The sequence below is a fragment of the Alosa sapidissima genome, chromosome 6 (assembly GCF_018492685.1).
Source record: "Alosa sapidissima isolate fAloSap1 chromosome 6, fAloSap1.pri, whole genome shotgun sequence".
Lineage (NCBI taxonomy): Eukaryota > Metazoa > Chordata > Actinopteri > Clupeiformes > Clupeidae > Alosa > Alosa sapidissima.
Window position 1 is genome coordinate 6,820,887 of NC_055962.1, and position 18,099 is coordinate 6,838,985.

Consider the following 18,099-nt stretch of genomic DNA (forward strand, 5'->3'; position numbering starts at 1 on the left):
AAAATTAAAAACAACCAAAACCCCCTTGACTTTCCAATTACTTGGGAAGAATTAACCACCCAGACAAATGCTCTACGGCCAAGGAAAGCTTGTGGTCCAGATAGCATTAAAAATGAAATGCTTAAATGCAGCACCCCAGAGATGCAGGGTGCAGTGTTGAAATTGTTCAACATCATATTACGGTCAGGACATTTTCCTGACATGTGGTGTAAAGGGCTGATTTCCCCCATCCACAAAAAAGGGGACAAATCAAACCCCTCTAATTATCGTGGCATATGTGTCAGCAGTTGCCTGGGAAAGCTGTTCTGCAGTATCTTAAACAAGAGAATAGCAGATTTTCTTGATACACATTCCATTCTAAGCAAAAATCAAATTGGCTTCCTTCCAAAACACCGTACCACCGATCATGTTTATACGCTCCACACCTTAATTAATAAACATGTTCACCAAACAAAAAATGGCAAGATATTTGCTTGTTTCATTGATTTTAAAAAGGCGTTTGATTCTATTTGGCATGAAGGGCTCTATTTTAGACTACTAAATTGTGGGATAGGGGGTAAAGTGTATGACCTAATTAAAACCATGTATTTAAATAACAGATGTGCTGTTAAAATTGAAAAAAAAATAACCCAATACTTCACCCAAGGGAGAGGTGTCCGTCAGGGCTGTAATTTAAGTCCGACGTTATTTAATATATATATAAACGAACTTGCTATCCAGTTAGAGCAATGTCCCGGTCCTGGCCTCTCCCTCCTAGATAGAGTGGTGAAGTCTCTATTTTTTGCTGATGACTTGGTTCTACTGTCTGCTACTGAAAAAGGTCTACAACTACAGTTAGACATAGTAGAAAAGTACTGTAAGACCTGGGCCCTAGAGATAAACCTAGACAAAACAAATGTAATGATTTTCCAAAAACGCCCCAAATGCCAAGAAAACAAACACCAATTTAAAATAAACAATTCTATCATCCCCCACACCATGAGTTATACCTACCTAGGTATAACAATGACAGCATCAGGGAGTTTTAATATGGCAGTGAATGCACTAAAGGAAAAAGCTCGAAGAGCCCTAAATGCAATTAAAAGAACATTTTATAATCTCCAAATTCCAATTAAAATCTGGCTTAAAATATTTGATAGTGTCATCCAGCCCATTGCGCTGTATGGTAGTGAAGTATGGGGTCCACTCAGTCATCATAGCTATACTCACTGGGACAAACACACAATAGAATCCCTACATGCTGAGTTCTGCAGATACATTCTACAAGTACAGAGAAAAACACCAACAAATGCATGTAGAGCAGAATTAGGTAGATACCCACTAATCATTAACATCAACAAAAGAGCACTCAATTTTCTGAATCACCTTAAATCCAGCCCACAAGACACCCTTCATTCTAAAGCCCTCCAAACCCAAGAGCTGAACCCAGAAAAAAGTCCCCTACACCAGTTGTTGCAGAGACTAACTGCCTTACCACACACCCACTCTGATCAGTCTCACAACAACACTGTTTTCCAAAAACCAATCAGAGTAAACCAAATTATGAAACAATGTAAAGTAGCCTATTTGGAATATTGGAAAGAAGAAACTAAAAATCAAAGTAGATTACAATGCTATCTGTCCCTAAACCGAGAATATAAAATAGCAGAATATCTTAATACTGTCAGAGATAGAAAACAGAGACTGACCCTAACCAAATACAGGCTAAGTGACCACAAATTGGAAATCGAAAAAGGAAGACTCAGAAAATCATGGCAACCAAAAGAACACAGAATATGTGGTTACTGCATGACAGGTGAGGTCGAGACAGAGATGCACTTCCTCCTACAATGTACATCCTTCAATCAAACAAGAAACCTTTTCTTCAACAAATTTAACTCAGAAATTCCTAATTTTAATGAACTTAATGACATATCAAAATTAAAGATATTATTAGGAGAAGGAGATAAAGCATATCTTGCTGCCCAATATGTATCAACATGCCACAATCTGAGGGACAATGAGTGACCTATATCACCAAATAAATACACACACAGACACACACACACAGACACATGCAGACAGGTACGCACACACGCGTGCGCACACACACACACACAACACACATACACACACAAACACACACACTGCATCATACACTACATTTTACTTTATTTTACCTATTTATTTTATTCCTATGAAAATCTACTGACATGTATGTGTTCAGATTTATTGTATAACTGCTTTGGCAATATAAGTGAGCTTGTCATGCCAATAAAGCATTCTTGAATTGAATTGAATTGAATTGAATATAGTTTAAAAGTTGAATGTAGATAGTGTAATGGATGTTGATAGACAGAAAGTTGAATGGATGTTGATAGGCAGATTGTTTAATGGATGTTGATGGATAGTTTAATGGGTGGATGAGTGAATGGTTTGAAGAGGATGAATGGATAGAAAGTTGGATGGAATGTGCCTTATATCCTTGTAGAATGGAGAGACACAGAGAGAGTTGGCCTAGTTAAGCAGAAATCAGTTGATACAGGTGCAATCAGTTTAACTGGCCCTTTGATGGGTCCTAGTAGTGAGCAGCTGGAAGTTGATACAGGTGCAAATCAAGTTAATTAGTCCATTGTGATGTCATAGTGCTAATGCAAAGTCTATGGGGAAAAATAAGCTTGTTTTTTATTAATATCTCAAAAAGTATAAAGTTTACAAAAGTGAAAAATACATTCCCCACGTGTCCTTTTCAAGACCTACAGTACGTTACAAAGTTTGAACAAAGTTTTTACGTTAAACGGTTAAAGCTGAATTAGACGCAGAAATTTGGTGGGAAGAAGAAGAAGAAGAAGAAGAAGAAGAAGAAGAAGACTTCGGATAACAGAACAGTGCATTTTCATGCACTGTAATTATCAAAAAAACATCAAACCCATGTTTGCCCATGTTTACATGTCAGCAACATTAACGTTAATAGCCTATAAGCCTATAAGAGCTTTGACTCCCTGTGCGCAAATTTTGTGTAAAATATGGACACGTTATAGACTTCTCCTGCCCATTGCAGTGTGCGTTTCAATGCATGTGTTTTTTGTAGGCGAACTTCAGAGGTCTATGGCACTTATTGCAAAGAGTAGGGGATTCCTAACCTGACTCTCGGCAGATGAGAGTACTAATTTCCTCGAAATTACATTTTCTAGTTATTATTCTTCCCACCAAATTTCTGCGTCTAATTCAGCTTCAACCGTTTAACGTAGAAACTTCGTACGTAGGTCTTGAAAAGGACATTTGAGGAATGTATTTTTTCATTTTTCAACTTTATACTTTTTGAGATATTAACAAAAAATAAGCTTATTTTTCCCCATAGACTTAACATGGGCTGATGACATCACAATGGGCTAATTAACTTGATTTGCACCTGTATCAACTTCCAGCTGCTCAATTAGGACCCATCAAAGGGCCAGTTAAACTGATTGCACCTGTATCAACTGCTTTCTGCTTAATTAGGCCAACTCTCTCTGTTTCTCTCCATTCTACAAAGATATAAGGCACATTCCATCCAACTTTCTATCCATTCATCCTCTTCAAACCATTCACTCATCCACCCATTAAACTATCCATAAACATCCATTCAACTTTCTGTCTATCAACATCCATTACACTATCTACATTCAACTTTTAAACTATATACTCTGTCTCAGGCTTTAAGCATACAATCTGGCTCTCTTAAGACTACTATTTCCTCTGCCCACAACTGTTTCAAAATAAATGTCCTCACTACAATAATTCACTATTAAATAATTTAACTATTTAAACTACTCAACTATTTAACTGTTCAGCCTTTTTAACTGTCAAATGTTATCAACTACGACTCCTGCCAACTGTTTCCAAATAAAAGTTTGTTGTTAATATACAGTATGTTTATATTTTCATGCACTGGTAATTTCCTCGAAATTACATTTTCTAACTTGTTGTTGTATTTCATATTTGTGGAGAGGATGTACAGCAGGTCTGAGCAGCGGTCATATTTTGTACCACTATGCATAATGTTTTGGGGTCATCGGTCAACAATGTCCTATTTGTTTGAAATTTGTTGAGAGGTAGTAACCAGTCATGAGTCGTCATTAGCCTACAAACCAATCACTTCTTTTCTCCCCACCTCATTCACCTGTTTTTTTAGGTTACCTTGTGGAACCCAAACACAATCTAGAATAGAATAGATGTTTTAATTTAAAAAAAAAAAATGTAATTGCTTCTGCTAATATCTTTGCTAAGATATCAATTCAGTTGTTTTAGAAGGATATTCAATGTATCTAGTTTGAAGGACAAAGCACCTGCAGCCTTCTGTGTGGTCGCCCACGCAGTATCCTACTGGGCTTCACGCCAGAAGGCACGTGGCGTGAGAGAGCGTTAGGCAGAAATTATGTAGAATCTCAGTTACATACAGTTTTCAACTGGAAGCTACGTCTGCCTCGTGAATACACAGGACTTAGGCCTAGGTCCTTTGTATTTTTTAACATGGATTATTTTATCGATCTTTGGAGAAACCAAGAAAGAACAATAGAGTGGTAAACGCACTGTTTTATTTTACTTTTAAATCTACTTGTGTTTGCTACAAAACAAAAAAAATGGGTTTTGGTTAGTATTTTTGACAGTATTTTGATGTGTTAACACTGAGCGCATGGAACACTGGATACCAAATAGAGTAGCCTATTCGCCGCACAGCAGAGCGTGCGCCGTGCCACCGGGTTGAATACGAGCGCACAGATGCGTGCCACAGTATGTCGGTGCTCCTCAACAACACTCAGAACGGCGTTAGTTTCCGCGGTGGAGACAACTACGTTTGGCAATACGAGTACTACGATGACGAAGAACCTGTGTCTTTTGAAGGTCTAAAGGCACATCGCTGTAAGTTGTCCTTTATGTGTTGAGAAGTAATCCGAGGATATGTGTGTTTGTTGTATGTGTGTGTTAAGATTCTGATTTCAGTTCTGAAAGGGATTGTCTGAGTGTAAGTTTCTTTCGATGCTTGAGAGGTTCTGAATGAGAATAACAAGGATCCATGATTGGTGTGTGTGTGTGTGTTCAGTGATTGTTGTTGCACCCCCGTTATGAAAGAGATTGGAATGAGAAAGTTAGCACATTGAATGTAATAATGCACGTGATGTTCCAACATCATGTATTTGCCAAGTTAATGGAGTCGCCTTGACCTCGCTCATGCTTGACATGACTATTTAGATGAAATGCCCTCCCAGACGCACTCTACCTGTCTATGGGGAACCGGCCTTGCAACTTAGCTCTTCCTGACCGGGAGAATCACAAATTACTTTACGACAACTGTGCAAATAAGCCACTATTTGTATAAAATAGTGTGATGTACCTTGTCAATCGACATAGCTCTTCCGAGAGTATCTGCTGGTTGGTACACAAATCCACATGCACTGTGTCCAGGGGAAGAAGGGTGTAGGCCATGAGTGCTAACAGCTGTGTAAAATGCAAATACTCCACAACTGTATAGGGAGCCTACACTCTTAAAACGAATATGTTGTCCCTATCTGGACACAGAGATGTGTTAAAAAACAATGCAAGTTGTGTTGTTTTCAACGCAAGTTATGTTATTTCAACACATATTGTGTAACAAATATAAAAAGGAAACAACACAAACTGTGTTGTCCCTATCTGGACACAGATATGTATTAAAAACAACGCAAGTTGTGTTGTTTTCAACACATTTGTTTTAAGAGTGTAGTTGAGAAAAAAAAGAAACAGCATTGGATACCTAAACCCAATTGTTACAGCATGCACCTCTTTGCCAACAGCACTGAAAGGCCAGTCTAACCACTAGCAACAGGCCATCACAGGGAGATTGTATGACGGTAGTGATTATCCAAGGAGACCAACGTGTGTGTGTGTGTGTGTGTGTGTGTGTGTGTTTTGGCTTTTCCAGTTTCAAATAAATCGATGATTTATTTACCACATCTTCTTGACAGCAGCAGAATGTCTTAAAGGCAGAGTCAATTGTGTGTGTATTTGTGTGTTTCATAATGGATGTCTGTAATACATTTTACACATGATTAAGCTTATGTCTGTGTGTGTTCAAGCGTGCGTAAATGTTTACTCTAACATGGTTGTGTGTGTGTGTGTGTGTTATATGATTGTCTTCCTCCCTTGTAGACTCTATTGTTATAGGGTTCTGGGTTGGCCTGGCTGTGTTTGTCATCTTCATGTTCTTCGTCCTCACTCTTCTGACCAAGACTGGGGCTCCGCATCAAGAGTGAGAACACACTCACACAGACACACTCACACAGACACACTCACACAGACACACAGACACACAGACACACACAGACACACACACACAGACACACCACACGTAAGCATACAGGCACACACACACATGACACTTACCCCTCTGCGCTCTCTCTCTCTTTTTCTCTGTCACCCTCTCAGATATACAAATGACCACTTCATTCGCGCATTACGCGGCGTGAAGCTGCGTGAAGCTTTAGTACCACTTTCAGCCACTGTGCGTCGCTCTGCCACTGTACATCGCTCTGCCTGCCGTCCCTTACATAATTGTTGCCGAGAGTAATCCCAGCCTACGAATTCAATAACAAAATAATCATGCATAATTAAACATTACCTCGATTTAGGCTACTTGGGTATGGCTTAAGGCTTGACTACACGGTGGTAACGAAAATCGAAATCGAAATTTGCTGTCTACATTATTGTCAGTGTTGGGGTTAACGCAACTACGCAAATCAAAACAGTGGTGTGATAATTGAGCCAGTAGAGAAATAACTGTTCAGAATTAATCTGTAGCCTTGGGTAGGCTTCTGGCGACGTTTTTAACAGGCTACGCAATAGAGGCTTAGACAACTATGACCCACGTTTTGGTTTCGTAAATTAATTTGCCCTACTTCTTGACTGCAATGTAGTCAATTGACTGCTTGACATGTCATTTTTATTTTTCTGTACAATAAACAAATACATCTGCTTTATGCCGCAGAATTACATTCATATTTGGCTGACTGCAGACGCGCCACTTCCCTCCCCATATTCCAAGATTAAGATAGTATCCTCGCGATTGGAAGCTCCTGTAGCTGCATAGGATTTCAAAACCGCAGGTTTGTGATATAGGTCTGTGAGTAAGGAGTCCTCTTGACTTCTTTTAAGCTGTCAGAGGTGGGAAGGTGTGATTTTTTGGGGGCAGGGCCGGATTAACTGGGCACAATTGTCTGATGGCCCCCCTTCCCCCCAGCCAACGTGAATCGGGTGGTTAGTTAATAGGTCTATCGTGAAGATTTTTCCTGCCATCTAAGGCACGAGCGCATCTGTGAGGCCAAGCCTCACCAAGTAGCTCGTTTGTTTACAACTAACATTCCATATTAATTAAACTGCTTTATAGGCTATGCCGAAATAGTTTTCAACATTTTGAATATTAGTGTCGGGTGAATTGAAATGTTCTCAAAGTAGCCTTATGGCTGAAAGCTGCTTGGGATCCCCCCCCCCCCCCCCCCCCCAGTAATTTTGCCTTTGTCAGAACTGAAGAGCTGTGGACGGCATGGCACGGTATGCCCAATGAAAATAAATTAACGCAACGCAACACAACACAGACCCCGCTTCTCTCGCGTCAGTCACTGACATGAACGAAACACAGAACCCGCTTCTCTCACGGCAGTCACTGACAGTAACCTAGAATAAATGCATGGGGAAAAACACTTCCCCATGACAAAGACATCGTAAAACACTGAAAGTTAATATTTTGTCACTAGCAACATACATCTGTCCTTTGTCAAATGTATTATGTTCCAAGTAGCCTATGCGTAATTCTGCTTCATAAAGTTGAACAAATACATTTGCTTATTTCACAGAAAAATATAAATAGCCAGTCTACAGTGCAGAGTTGGTAAGTTATGGTAGGCCAACTTGCAGTGAACATACAAACAGGGGAAATTATTTCTCTTGCAGCTGAGTAGCCTCAGGTGCGCACGTAGACATAAGGCCGAACATGCAAGCGCCAATGAATCGTGCTCTCACGACAATCGCGCCGTTAAACTTAAATAGGTTAACATCACTCTAAGTTCGCCTTCAAGCAAGGAAAACGATGATTTGAAGACATCTGTTTCGTTGGAAGGGCAAGGGGTAGCAACAGGGCAACACAGAGACAGGCCCGATGGCAGGGCTGTTATGAGAGTATTAAAATATGGGATATTCTACGGGAAAACATTAAAACGGCAAGACAGCGGGGAAAGTTAAAATACGTGATAAACACGGAAAAAGTTGGCATATATTGTTTCGGTCCCTGTGCACAGGGATTATTTGTCATACTATTAATCACATATGATTATTTGTGAAATTGTGCAAACAGGCGCAACACATTTGAAAAGGAAGGACTGGTAGCATGCAGGGGAGGGTCATGTCTTTTTTAACAATTCTGTCGGAGGGTCATTGAACAATTTCTAGAAGGCAAGAGAGGGTCATGCAACTTCCAAATGAAGCACTCAAAATTTCTCCGGTGGCCCCTTCAATAAATAACGATCAGTCCCTAGATTGCTGCTGGGCTATATGTCTTGGTTCTGTTAACAACTCATTGTCAAACGCATAGCCTATCTCGCGGTTGCATCCATTACAAACAAACATGCAATGTGAACGTCTGGGATTGGGGAGAGCACTAAATGCTCTACTGAATAAGCACGAAGTCAAACCTTTAAATGAAAAACACTCTTTAATAATCCAAAAAAATAAACCGCTAATGAAGTAAACTTGTGACCATCAAAAATGGTCGCTTGTTTATCGCTTGTAACTCTGTGATACCAGGACGTAACAGGAAGGCATTTGGCTGAGCAACGGAGGTTAATATGCTCCATGTTTTGTCCAAATGATGACTGTCTATCATCGTTGCACTCGGAGAAAACCGGAATGTTTCATTCGTCCCCGTTTCAATCGTCCCGGTTGTACCTACTCAAAACGCAGATAGAACCTTATTATTCTAAGGTAGCGAAATAGCGTTCAGCATGATTCATGCCCAATTAATTCCCCCTGTTAAAGTGTTCGCCTTTGTAGTTTGGTTTCGTGATAGCCTATGATAAACGGCTTATGGCCAAATATGTGAAAACGTTAAAATACAGTAGGCGATAAACCCGGAAAAAGTTGACAGTGATTTTTTCATAATCACTTTGGAGGGTCATAGAAAAATGTATTGCTGGCGAGGGAGGGTCACGTCTTTTTGGACTAATGCTCCCAAAACTCCTCCGGTAGCCCCTTAAATAAATAACGAACAGTCCCTAATGAAGTAAACTTGTGACCATCAAAAATCGTTTATCGCCTGTAACTCCGTGATAACAGGACGTAACAGGAAGGCATTTGGCTGAGCTACGGAGGTTAATGCTCTATATTTTGTCCAAATGATGTCTGTCTATCATCGTTGCACTCGGAGAAAACCAGAATGTTTAATTTGTCCTGCGTCTCTACGGCTGCAAACGGGATTCACTCGCAGTTAACCAAATATTTCTTTATTAGGGCAGGGCAGGCATATTTCTGGCTATTACATTATTTCTAAACCAGTCTGCTAAAGTCTGTAGTGAAGTCTGTGTAGGGTTTTCCAGGCTCCATTTCTTTTTACGAGACACCCTGCTCACTTGAGCCATCTACCGGTTGTTTGGGTTGTTGCAGCGTCTCACTGGAAAAATACAAATTAAAGTCGCGTGATACCGCGTGATCCCAAGCGCGGACCGCGAGTGAAGCTGGCCAAGTCGAAGCACTGCCCACTGTATATATATATAGTAGCGTCGGTGGATGTTCATGTCTAACGTTGAATGAGTGTCTCCCAGAATGCAGTGCGAGTGAATGCTAGAATGTGTAATGTCGGTTATAATAGTTGTAGTTACGTTTAGCATGTTGTGTATTTGTTAGCGTGTTAGTCTCTTTGGTTGTACCTCATGTGCTTATCCCCGTGTTGATGTGTGTGGTAAACCCTTATTGTGTGTTGCATGTGCAGCTGAGACTACCCCTGTGTTGCCCTGTCCTAGTATGTCTGATTGTGTCTGAGTCTTCCTGTTCCAATAAATGGCCGTCCTGGCCAAAGGTGAATCTTATCTGAGGGTGAGATTGCTACAATATATATATATATATATATATTGCCATAGAAACAGGGATTTGGTGCATTTATCCAGGCACACCTGACCGGTGACACATGGCGATGAACACACACACACACACACACACATATATTCTCTCTCTTTCACACTCACACACCTGCTTTATTTCTCTCTCTCCCTCTCTCTCACACAGACACAATCAAAAGAGTGATAGACAGAGGACATCTTGATGATAATGGGAGTCATCCAATGAAGTGCTGGTTCACAGATCAGTGGAGGTTGCCATTGCGAGTGGGTGTCCACTCCACTCCTCTCCTCCTCATCCATAACTGCTCTTCTTTTCTCCTCCTCTTCTCTTCCCCTCTTCCTCCTCCTCCTCCTCTCAGCCTCTCTATGCCAGGAATGAATAGATAATGAGATTATGCTCCCCTCTCTCTCCTGTCTCCTCCTTTTCTTTCCTCCTTTTTTACTGTCCTTTCTCTGTCTCTCCTGCTCTCCAGTGGTCTCCTTTCTTTCCTCCTCCTCCTTTCCATTCCTCCTCCTTTCCTTTTCCTCTTAATCATTTTGGTCACTTTCTCCTTTGTCACTGCCCTGTGCGCTCTCTCTCGCTCTCTCTCTCTCTCTCTTTCTCTGCATCTCTCTCCATAGCTCTTTCTTTGATCTCGTCAGTCTGTTACCCTCTGGTCCTTCTCTTTCTTCCTCTTCTCTCATCTCATTGGTCCCTCACTCCCTTCTTTCTTTCCTCTCTCTTCTACTCAGCTTCTCTCACTTCATGCTCTGCTCTTCCTCATCTTCATCTTCCTTGACTGCTTCCTCTCTCCTGTCAAATGCAAAGGTGCTTTATGAGCATCACTGCTTGAGTACAGTGTTGCCAAAGCTAGTGTTACAAATTACGTAAGGGATAATGTATTGTCCGCCGGTCATTATCAGAAAATAAGTCCCGACAGGGCAAACAGGACTTATTTTTGTTCAGGATTTCTCCTCCTTAGTAAAGAAAATGATGTAATGTTAGATGGGGAAAGCAACTTTTTATCTCTTTCTCACTCTCTCTCTCCTCTCTTTCTCACTCTCTCTTTGAAACAGTGTCATGGGAGATGTGGTGATGGTCAGTGTAGATGGATGTTTGATGTTCCCATTTAGATGAAGATCTTAGCCTGTGGAAGCATCATTGATACGGAGTTTGATTTTGATGTATTAAAGGCTCTTTACAAGTACCCCCCCCCCCCCCTCTACTGTCACTCTGTCTTCAATGGGCCTCCTCCTCCGCTTCCCACATCTTCTCTTCTGACTGCCATATTAATACCCTCTGCTCCACCCGTGAACCTTTTTTCACAGCAGCCATTTTTGATATGACAGGGAGGCTACAACAGGCATGGAACTGAAGGGTTCCATACACATAGCGTCTGCTGGAACAGTTAGCTTCTGCTACAATCAATGGGACTGACTACACCAGATGTGATGGCGGTCTGTACATTAGAAAAAATAGACCAGTCTTCTAAAACTTTTTTTTTATATGTACGATCGGGGCGCTTCAGTTTTATGACCGATGTAGCCCAGGCCTGAAATGTATGGCAGGCTCAGCTGTTACTAATGCCATTAATTAAGGATCTGATTCTGCCACACTTAGGGGCCGTGCACACGACGCCGGTTTTTGTGAAACCAGTGAGGTTTTGTTAACGGTTACGTCTTGCATGTACACGACGCCGGCAGTTTAGGAGACTGAAACCGATAGCTTTTGAAACCGGCTTCCGAAGTGGGAACTTTTGAAACCGCCGGCTAACTTTCGCCATGTAGACGCCTGTAGGTGCGAAGCCGGCAACTTTATGACGACATAGCCACGGCACTTGACCTGACGTGTTTCTTGTCAAAACAAATCAAACCATTTATTTATCCTATTAAAATGTTTTTCTTTCCCCTGTCATGATTTATGTGCACAATGTAGCCTATCAGCTTTTAGTGGCTAAGTTAGAAGCACACGTTAGCTTAACTTAGCTTACTGCATGTTAGTGTTTTCTCCAGTGGTGCTCAGACCTAATAGCTTGACGACCCACATTAAAATGTAGGGTCTGGACACTCACCGTTCGCAGTGCTCAGTCCGAGGGGCGGGATAATCAGTTGTCTTTCAAATTCCCTCTGCACGCAATAGGACAGCGGCAGCGCTATGAGTCCCATGCGTTTCCCACCAGCGGAGCTAGTTGGCTAGTTCAAACGTTTGCCAACTTAATAAAAGCTTAACTCGTGTCACACTGTTCGCCAGCAGCAACATCCATCTTATTTGTTTTCAAGTAGCAGGGAATTCAAGCCAAACCGTTGCAACTCTGCCATCAATCATTATGTTAAGCCCACCTAACGACTCTATACACGATTTCATTGGCCTGATTAAGTTTCGATTTCTGGAGCTCACAAGCCAACGGAGAGTTGCTAGACTAGCCCTGGCAGCAAATGTAATTCGCTGCCGCTAGGGGCGCGTCTAGATTTCTAGGCTACAGACCTAATGCAATGCGTAGGCAAAGCATTTGAAATTTCACATAGCAGTCACATACCTTGAAAATGAACTTTATTAGTTTAACAGTTGAATTGAAAACCGAATTGTCTGTAGTCTCCTTATTTCATGCGACTGCTTAACCAGAGCACTTATTAGACATTCTCTGGCTTAACAAACTGTTTCAACCATGGAGGTATTATGGTTTCAACAATGTTTTCTTCTACGCGATATTATCGTGAAGCTTCTGCACAGCGGCGCCATCGACTGGTCTGGCATATGCACTACAGCACATTTAGCCGGTTATACCTCTGTGTGTACACGCGAGGTTTTTTCTTGCCGGAGTCGTTAAAGGTGTGAAGGCGGTAAGAGAAAATCCACCCGGCGGTGTCGTGTAAACGGCCTCTTAAATTGAACAGGGACTTCATTCATTAACATACATTATTACACGGCTCTTCAGAGTGCTGCAGAATGCTCCATTCACTTGAATAAGTCTTCCCAACGTTCGGTGGTCTGCTAATTCTCAATAACAGACCGTTGCTAAGTATAACAGACCGCTGTCAAGGAAAATGGGCTTTGTGCTTCTAATTTACGTCTTTCATATTACTGCGCAAGGACTGGAACTTCATTCAAAAGTGAAAGCAGACGGTTGATCAGCTGTGTTCTAAAGAATGTTTGATTCAAGTTCAGCGTGTGCTGTTGTGAACTATTTGTTTCTCACCAAAAGCCACAATGAAACGGTAACAAATAGGCTATAGCCTAGGCTATGTAGGCTAAAGAGTCACATCGTGGGGAGTTTATTGTTTTGTTTTGGCAAGTAGCCGTGTAATAAGCGTCGGGGTCCGGTTCGCCCTGTCAGGACTTATTTTCCCATAATGACCGGCGTTCTATACATTATCCCTTACGTATTTATTAACACCTTTGCTTACCCTACTATTTCATGTATTTATTAACACATTCATTAACATACAGTATTTATTAACACTTGTGCTTGCCCTACTATTTCATGTATTTATTAACACTTGTGCTTGACCTACTATTTCAATATCTATTAACGCTTGTGCTTGCCCTACTATTTCATGTCAGAATGGCCAGAAAGGCCTATTCTGCCTTTTTTCCTCGCTCCTCTCTCTCTCTTTCTGTCGTTCACTCTCTCTTCTCATCCTCCTCTCATCCTTTTGCAGCGAGAGCCTAGTCAGTCTGAACACACAGGATTAAGTTCCTTACTAAAGAACCAACTCAATTCTCAGATCAGAGCAATGTTCTTGGCAGTAAAACGAATCCCATAAAAATAATCCCATAAAGCGGTGGTAGGTGATGATCTGAACAGACCTTGAAGAGTCTCTCTTGGCTCCATCCTCTTTTCCTGCCTTTCCTGTGATGTCTTAGCATGGGAGCCAAACTAATCTGAGAGCTCATTACATGTGCTTTGACAGGATCAGCCAGGCACTCTCCCAGAATTCTCAGTTGAGAATGGGTCACTGCTTTCTTCCTTCTAAAGGACCATTCACACCAAGAAAGATAACTGTAACGATTACTATAAAAAAAATATAAAAATATAAAAAACTATCATTAATATGAATGACAACATTTACACATAAACTATAACGATAACGACATGAAGAACAATATCGTTGGGGATCACTTTCAGACCAATTTTAAGAACAATAAAAAGCTAACAGCCAATCAGAACTCATCACATTTTAGCCATCACATTCATTAACACAAGGAGAGGCTTTTCTTATCGTTGGTCAGTGTGGACACATTTATCGTTATGGTTAACGTTATCGTTCTTGGTGCGAATGCCCCTTAATTCACCCCTCTTTTTCTTATAAAAAACATCTGTGAACAAGAGGAGACAGGAGACACAGTATGGACTAGATAGGGCTCAGAATGACAACATGCACCACCGGTCCAGAATGCCATCTAAGAGTATAGTGAATGCAATTGCAACATCAATGGACAATAAAATAGAGAGATGTAACATGAGAGGGGAAAAAATAACAAATCTCTCTCTCTTTCTCACTCTCTCTGTGAAACAGTGTGTTGAGACAGCGAGATGTGATGATGGTCGGAGTAGATGCAAGGTTTGATCTTCCCACATAGATGAAGCCTGTGAGAGCATCAGTGACACAGGGTGTTTAATTTGATGTATTAAAAGATCAATTAAGTACTCCCTCCTCTGTCTTTCTCTTTCTCTCTCTCACTCTCACTCTCTCGCAGACACTCAGAAGGCTTTGTGAAATCAGTTCGTGTGGGCACTTGTGTGGTGGACATGGGCACCCAGGCGTTCTGTCGCCCCCTACTGGCCAACTCCCACTCCCCTCCTTTTCGCTGCTGGTCACAGGACCAGACTGCCAATCAAATGCCAGATGTCATCGCCCTTGGCAAGCTTATTGGCTGTAATCCTGATGGGGTCGTTTCCGACGGTGACCTCCTGTCAGAGTTCAATATTCCAAATGTCGTGGTGACCTCTAATCCCGAGTTGAATGTCACTGATGATGACTTACTTCTCTCTGAGCCGCCAGTTATCATTGAGGACCAATCACATGGCACTACTCGAGCTCACACGTTCCACTGAGGACCAACCCTTTATTTGAAACGGATGATCCTTGAGCTTTCGAGCTAGAACCTTCTAGAACCTCACCAGGACCTTTCCTATGTTTGAAAATAGGGGATCCTTAACCGTCAACACTCCCTAGATCTTCAAGATACTCAAGAAATGTGTCCTGACAGACCTTTCACATCAGTACTGACCTAAACCAGATACTGGGCAACATGGAATATGCATTGGAATCTCTAAAACCTGGTCTCACATCAGGGCTGACCTATACCAGACACTGGACAATATGGAATATGCATTGGAATCTCTAAAACCTGGTCTCGCATAGGGATGTAACGGTTTATTTTAATTTAACCTCACGGTTATAGTGACCAAAATTATCATGGTTTACGGTATTATCACAGTATTTCTAAAAGTGTGTTCAATATGTTCAGAAAGCACTAATAGGCCAACACAACCTATAGTTTCAAAAAGTGTCCCGTTTACTTTTTTCTTCATGTTTAATTGGCTATGTGCTTATAGCTTAAAGGAGAATTCCGGTGTGATATTGACCTAAAGTGTATTGAAACATGATACCGAGTGTGAACGTATGTCTCATAGCCCATCTCGGCTTGTCCCCTGCACTCCAAAATCTGGAGCTAGTTAGCTGATGCTACCAACAGCTTTTTCAATAGTGGTGCTTCGGCATCGGGCTAGCCATGCAAATAAATCACTGTTTTACACCCATTTACGAGGCTCAATGTATCTCCACACTTCATTGGTAGACTTCCGAGGGCCCTGACATTTAAAACGAGACATTGAGAACTTTGAAAAAGCACTGGTAGTTTACTTACGACGATTTATACAGACAGTATCTTCACGAAGTTTAGCGTTTGCAGCCATCTTGAATTTTTAGTCACGATAAGTCGAGCAACGAGTAAGAATGAACAGGTATGATAAGGGTTCAGATTCCAAAAATAATTCAGTGGAAATGCATGGATTCCAGTTTCTTCCAGTAGCAGCAACTGGAATCCATGCATTTCCACTGAATTATTTTTGGAATCTGATCCCTTATCATACCTGTTCATTCTTACTCGTTGCCCGATGCCGAAGCACCACTATTGAAAAAGCTGTTGGTAGCATCGGCTAACTAGCTCCAGATTTTGGAGTGCAGGGGACAAGCCGAGATGGGCTATGAGACATACGTTCACACTCGGTATCATGTTTCAATACACTTTAGGTCAGTATCACACCGGAATTCTCCTTTAACTTACCCTACCACAACTTGGAGTTTGCTATTTATGTTGTTTGGATGCAATGAATGAGACCAAAGTAAGCGTTCAAAATAAAACTTTAGGCTACTGTATTCTCCTGATAACGTGAGTGGAATGGATTTAATGTGGACGTGAACATAAAAGCTGTAAAAGGTGTAGCCTACAGTAATCCGAATCGTAGTTAAAACCATCAATTAGACAACAGAATCAGTAGGGTACCAGTTTTGTTCCATTGTACCAGGCCTACTATATGTCAAAAGCAGGCTCGGATGAAGCTGGGAAGAATTAAACACACGGTTTCCACACCGCGGTACAATCAACAGTGATAATCATGATGTTTGAAATGAAAACGGTTATTATCGTCAACATTTTTATCGTGGTTTACCATTATACTGGTAATCGTTACATCCCTAGTCTCACATCAGGGCTGACCTAAACCAGAGACTGGACAACAATGGAACATGCACTGGGACCTCCAAAACCTGGTCTGGGCTTACTGGCACCTGTTTCCAGTACTGAAATCAGAGGGATGTTGTCACTGGCAGCTATTTTACTGATAGATATAGATGAACAAGGAACATGACTTGAACCAGAACTTGCTTTGTCAGTGGAACCCATTCCAATTCCGGAAGATTCTGTGTTCCATTGAGCCACTGTGCTCGGAGCCAGCTGGTCAGGTTTTGACAGTGACGAGACTCACCATATGTTTCACCAAAAAAAAAAAAATATATATTCTCCCTGTGCTTTCTTCATGTCTTCATCTAAGTCTTCATCGACAGGCAAGACGTCTATCTTTGTGTGGCTTGCTTGAGGCTTTGTGATGTTAAACGTGAAAAATAATGTGAGGAATAATTGCTATTTGTGTATTCAGCATTTAAAGTGTTAAATATGAAATAGAAATGGTTGGTGTCGAGGACAAAGAGTGTTGTTTTGTTAGGTTGCTGAAAATAAAGTATTCCATTTATGTTCCCGTGATCCTGCAATTACGCACGTCTCTATGTGTCTGTGTCTGTGTGTGTGTGTGTGTGTGTGTGTGTGTGTGTCGGCGCCATGCCAGGTCCTGGCAGGTAGGGGGAGCTCTTGGTTAGGACCAAAACATAAACATAAACAAAGCCGCATGGCCTGGGGGGTATTCCAAGTACATGGTTTACCTGGGCAAGTTAACTCAGTAAGGGGCAAACCTGCTCCTAGAGGAACTGTATGGCTTCATTCTCCTAACAAAACAATGCCATAGGGGGTTTACAACTTACTCAGGTTTGTCACTAAACCACATACTTGGAATACCCCCTGGTGCTTTCACGTGCAGACATGGACTGAGAGGGCTGTAGAGGGAAGCCAAGCTAAGCCCAGTCCAGCACACTGTAGGTCCAGCACCCCAACACTGCCTTTGTTCTGAGTAGGTTGTCCTTTTCATTCGTTTTCATTTGCCACAGACACAGACAACACACATTAGCCACAAGACCACAAATAGTGTGTGAGTTTTTTAGAATAAAGCACCCTCACAGGTTTGAGTTGTATCTTGTGTCTGCTGACTGCATAATTTCACCACACTGTGTGTGTGTTTTATTATGCAGATGAGTGAGTGGGCATTCTGAAAGTACATGTTGAGCATGGAAAGGTCCACATTTGTGCTTTGAATCTTAGTGAGTTCATTATATACTGTTGAATGTGTTATGTTTTATTAAAGGACAGGCCATTCAAGCATACAAATGCGCACACACACACACA

At 41.5% G+C, this 18,099-nt stretch overlaps 1 protein-coding gene across 1 annotated transcript; it reads left to right on the plus strand.

The window, feature by feature from the left end:
• The first annotated feature begins 4,413 nt into the window (after positions 1-4,413).
• On the plus strand, positions 4,414-15,449 carry LOC121711717 (melanocortin-2 receptor accessory protein 2A-like). The gene is made up of 3 exons (XM_042095534.1): positions 4,414-4,881; positions 6,148-6,247; positions 14,779-15,449. The coding sequence occupies exons 1-3, from the start codon at positions 4,755-4,757 to the stop codon at positions 15,134-15,136; spliced, it is 585 nt and encodes a 194-aa protein (XP_041951468.1). The 5' UTR covers positions 4,414-4,754; the 3' UTR covers positions 15,137-15,449.
• Positions 15,450-18,099: the final 2,650 nt, after the last annotated feature.

Bases quoted from the DNA above. Each gene is read 5' to 3' on its own strand.
- LOC121711717 (XM_042095534.1), top strand. From the start codon at position 4,755: ATGTCGGTGCTCCTCAACAACACTCAGAACGGCGTTAGTTTCCGCGGT. The intron at 4,882-6,147 runs GTAAGTTGTCCT...CCTCCCTTGTAG, and splicing joins AGGTCTAAAGGCACATCGCT to ACTCTATTGTTATAGGGTTC. The intron at 6,248-14,778 runs GTGAGAACACAC...ACTCTCTCGCAG, and splicing joins ACTGGGGCTCCGCATCAAGA to ACACTCAGAAGGCTTTGTGA.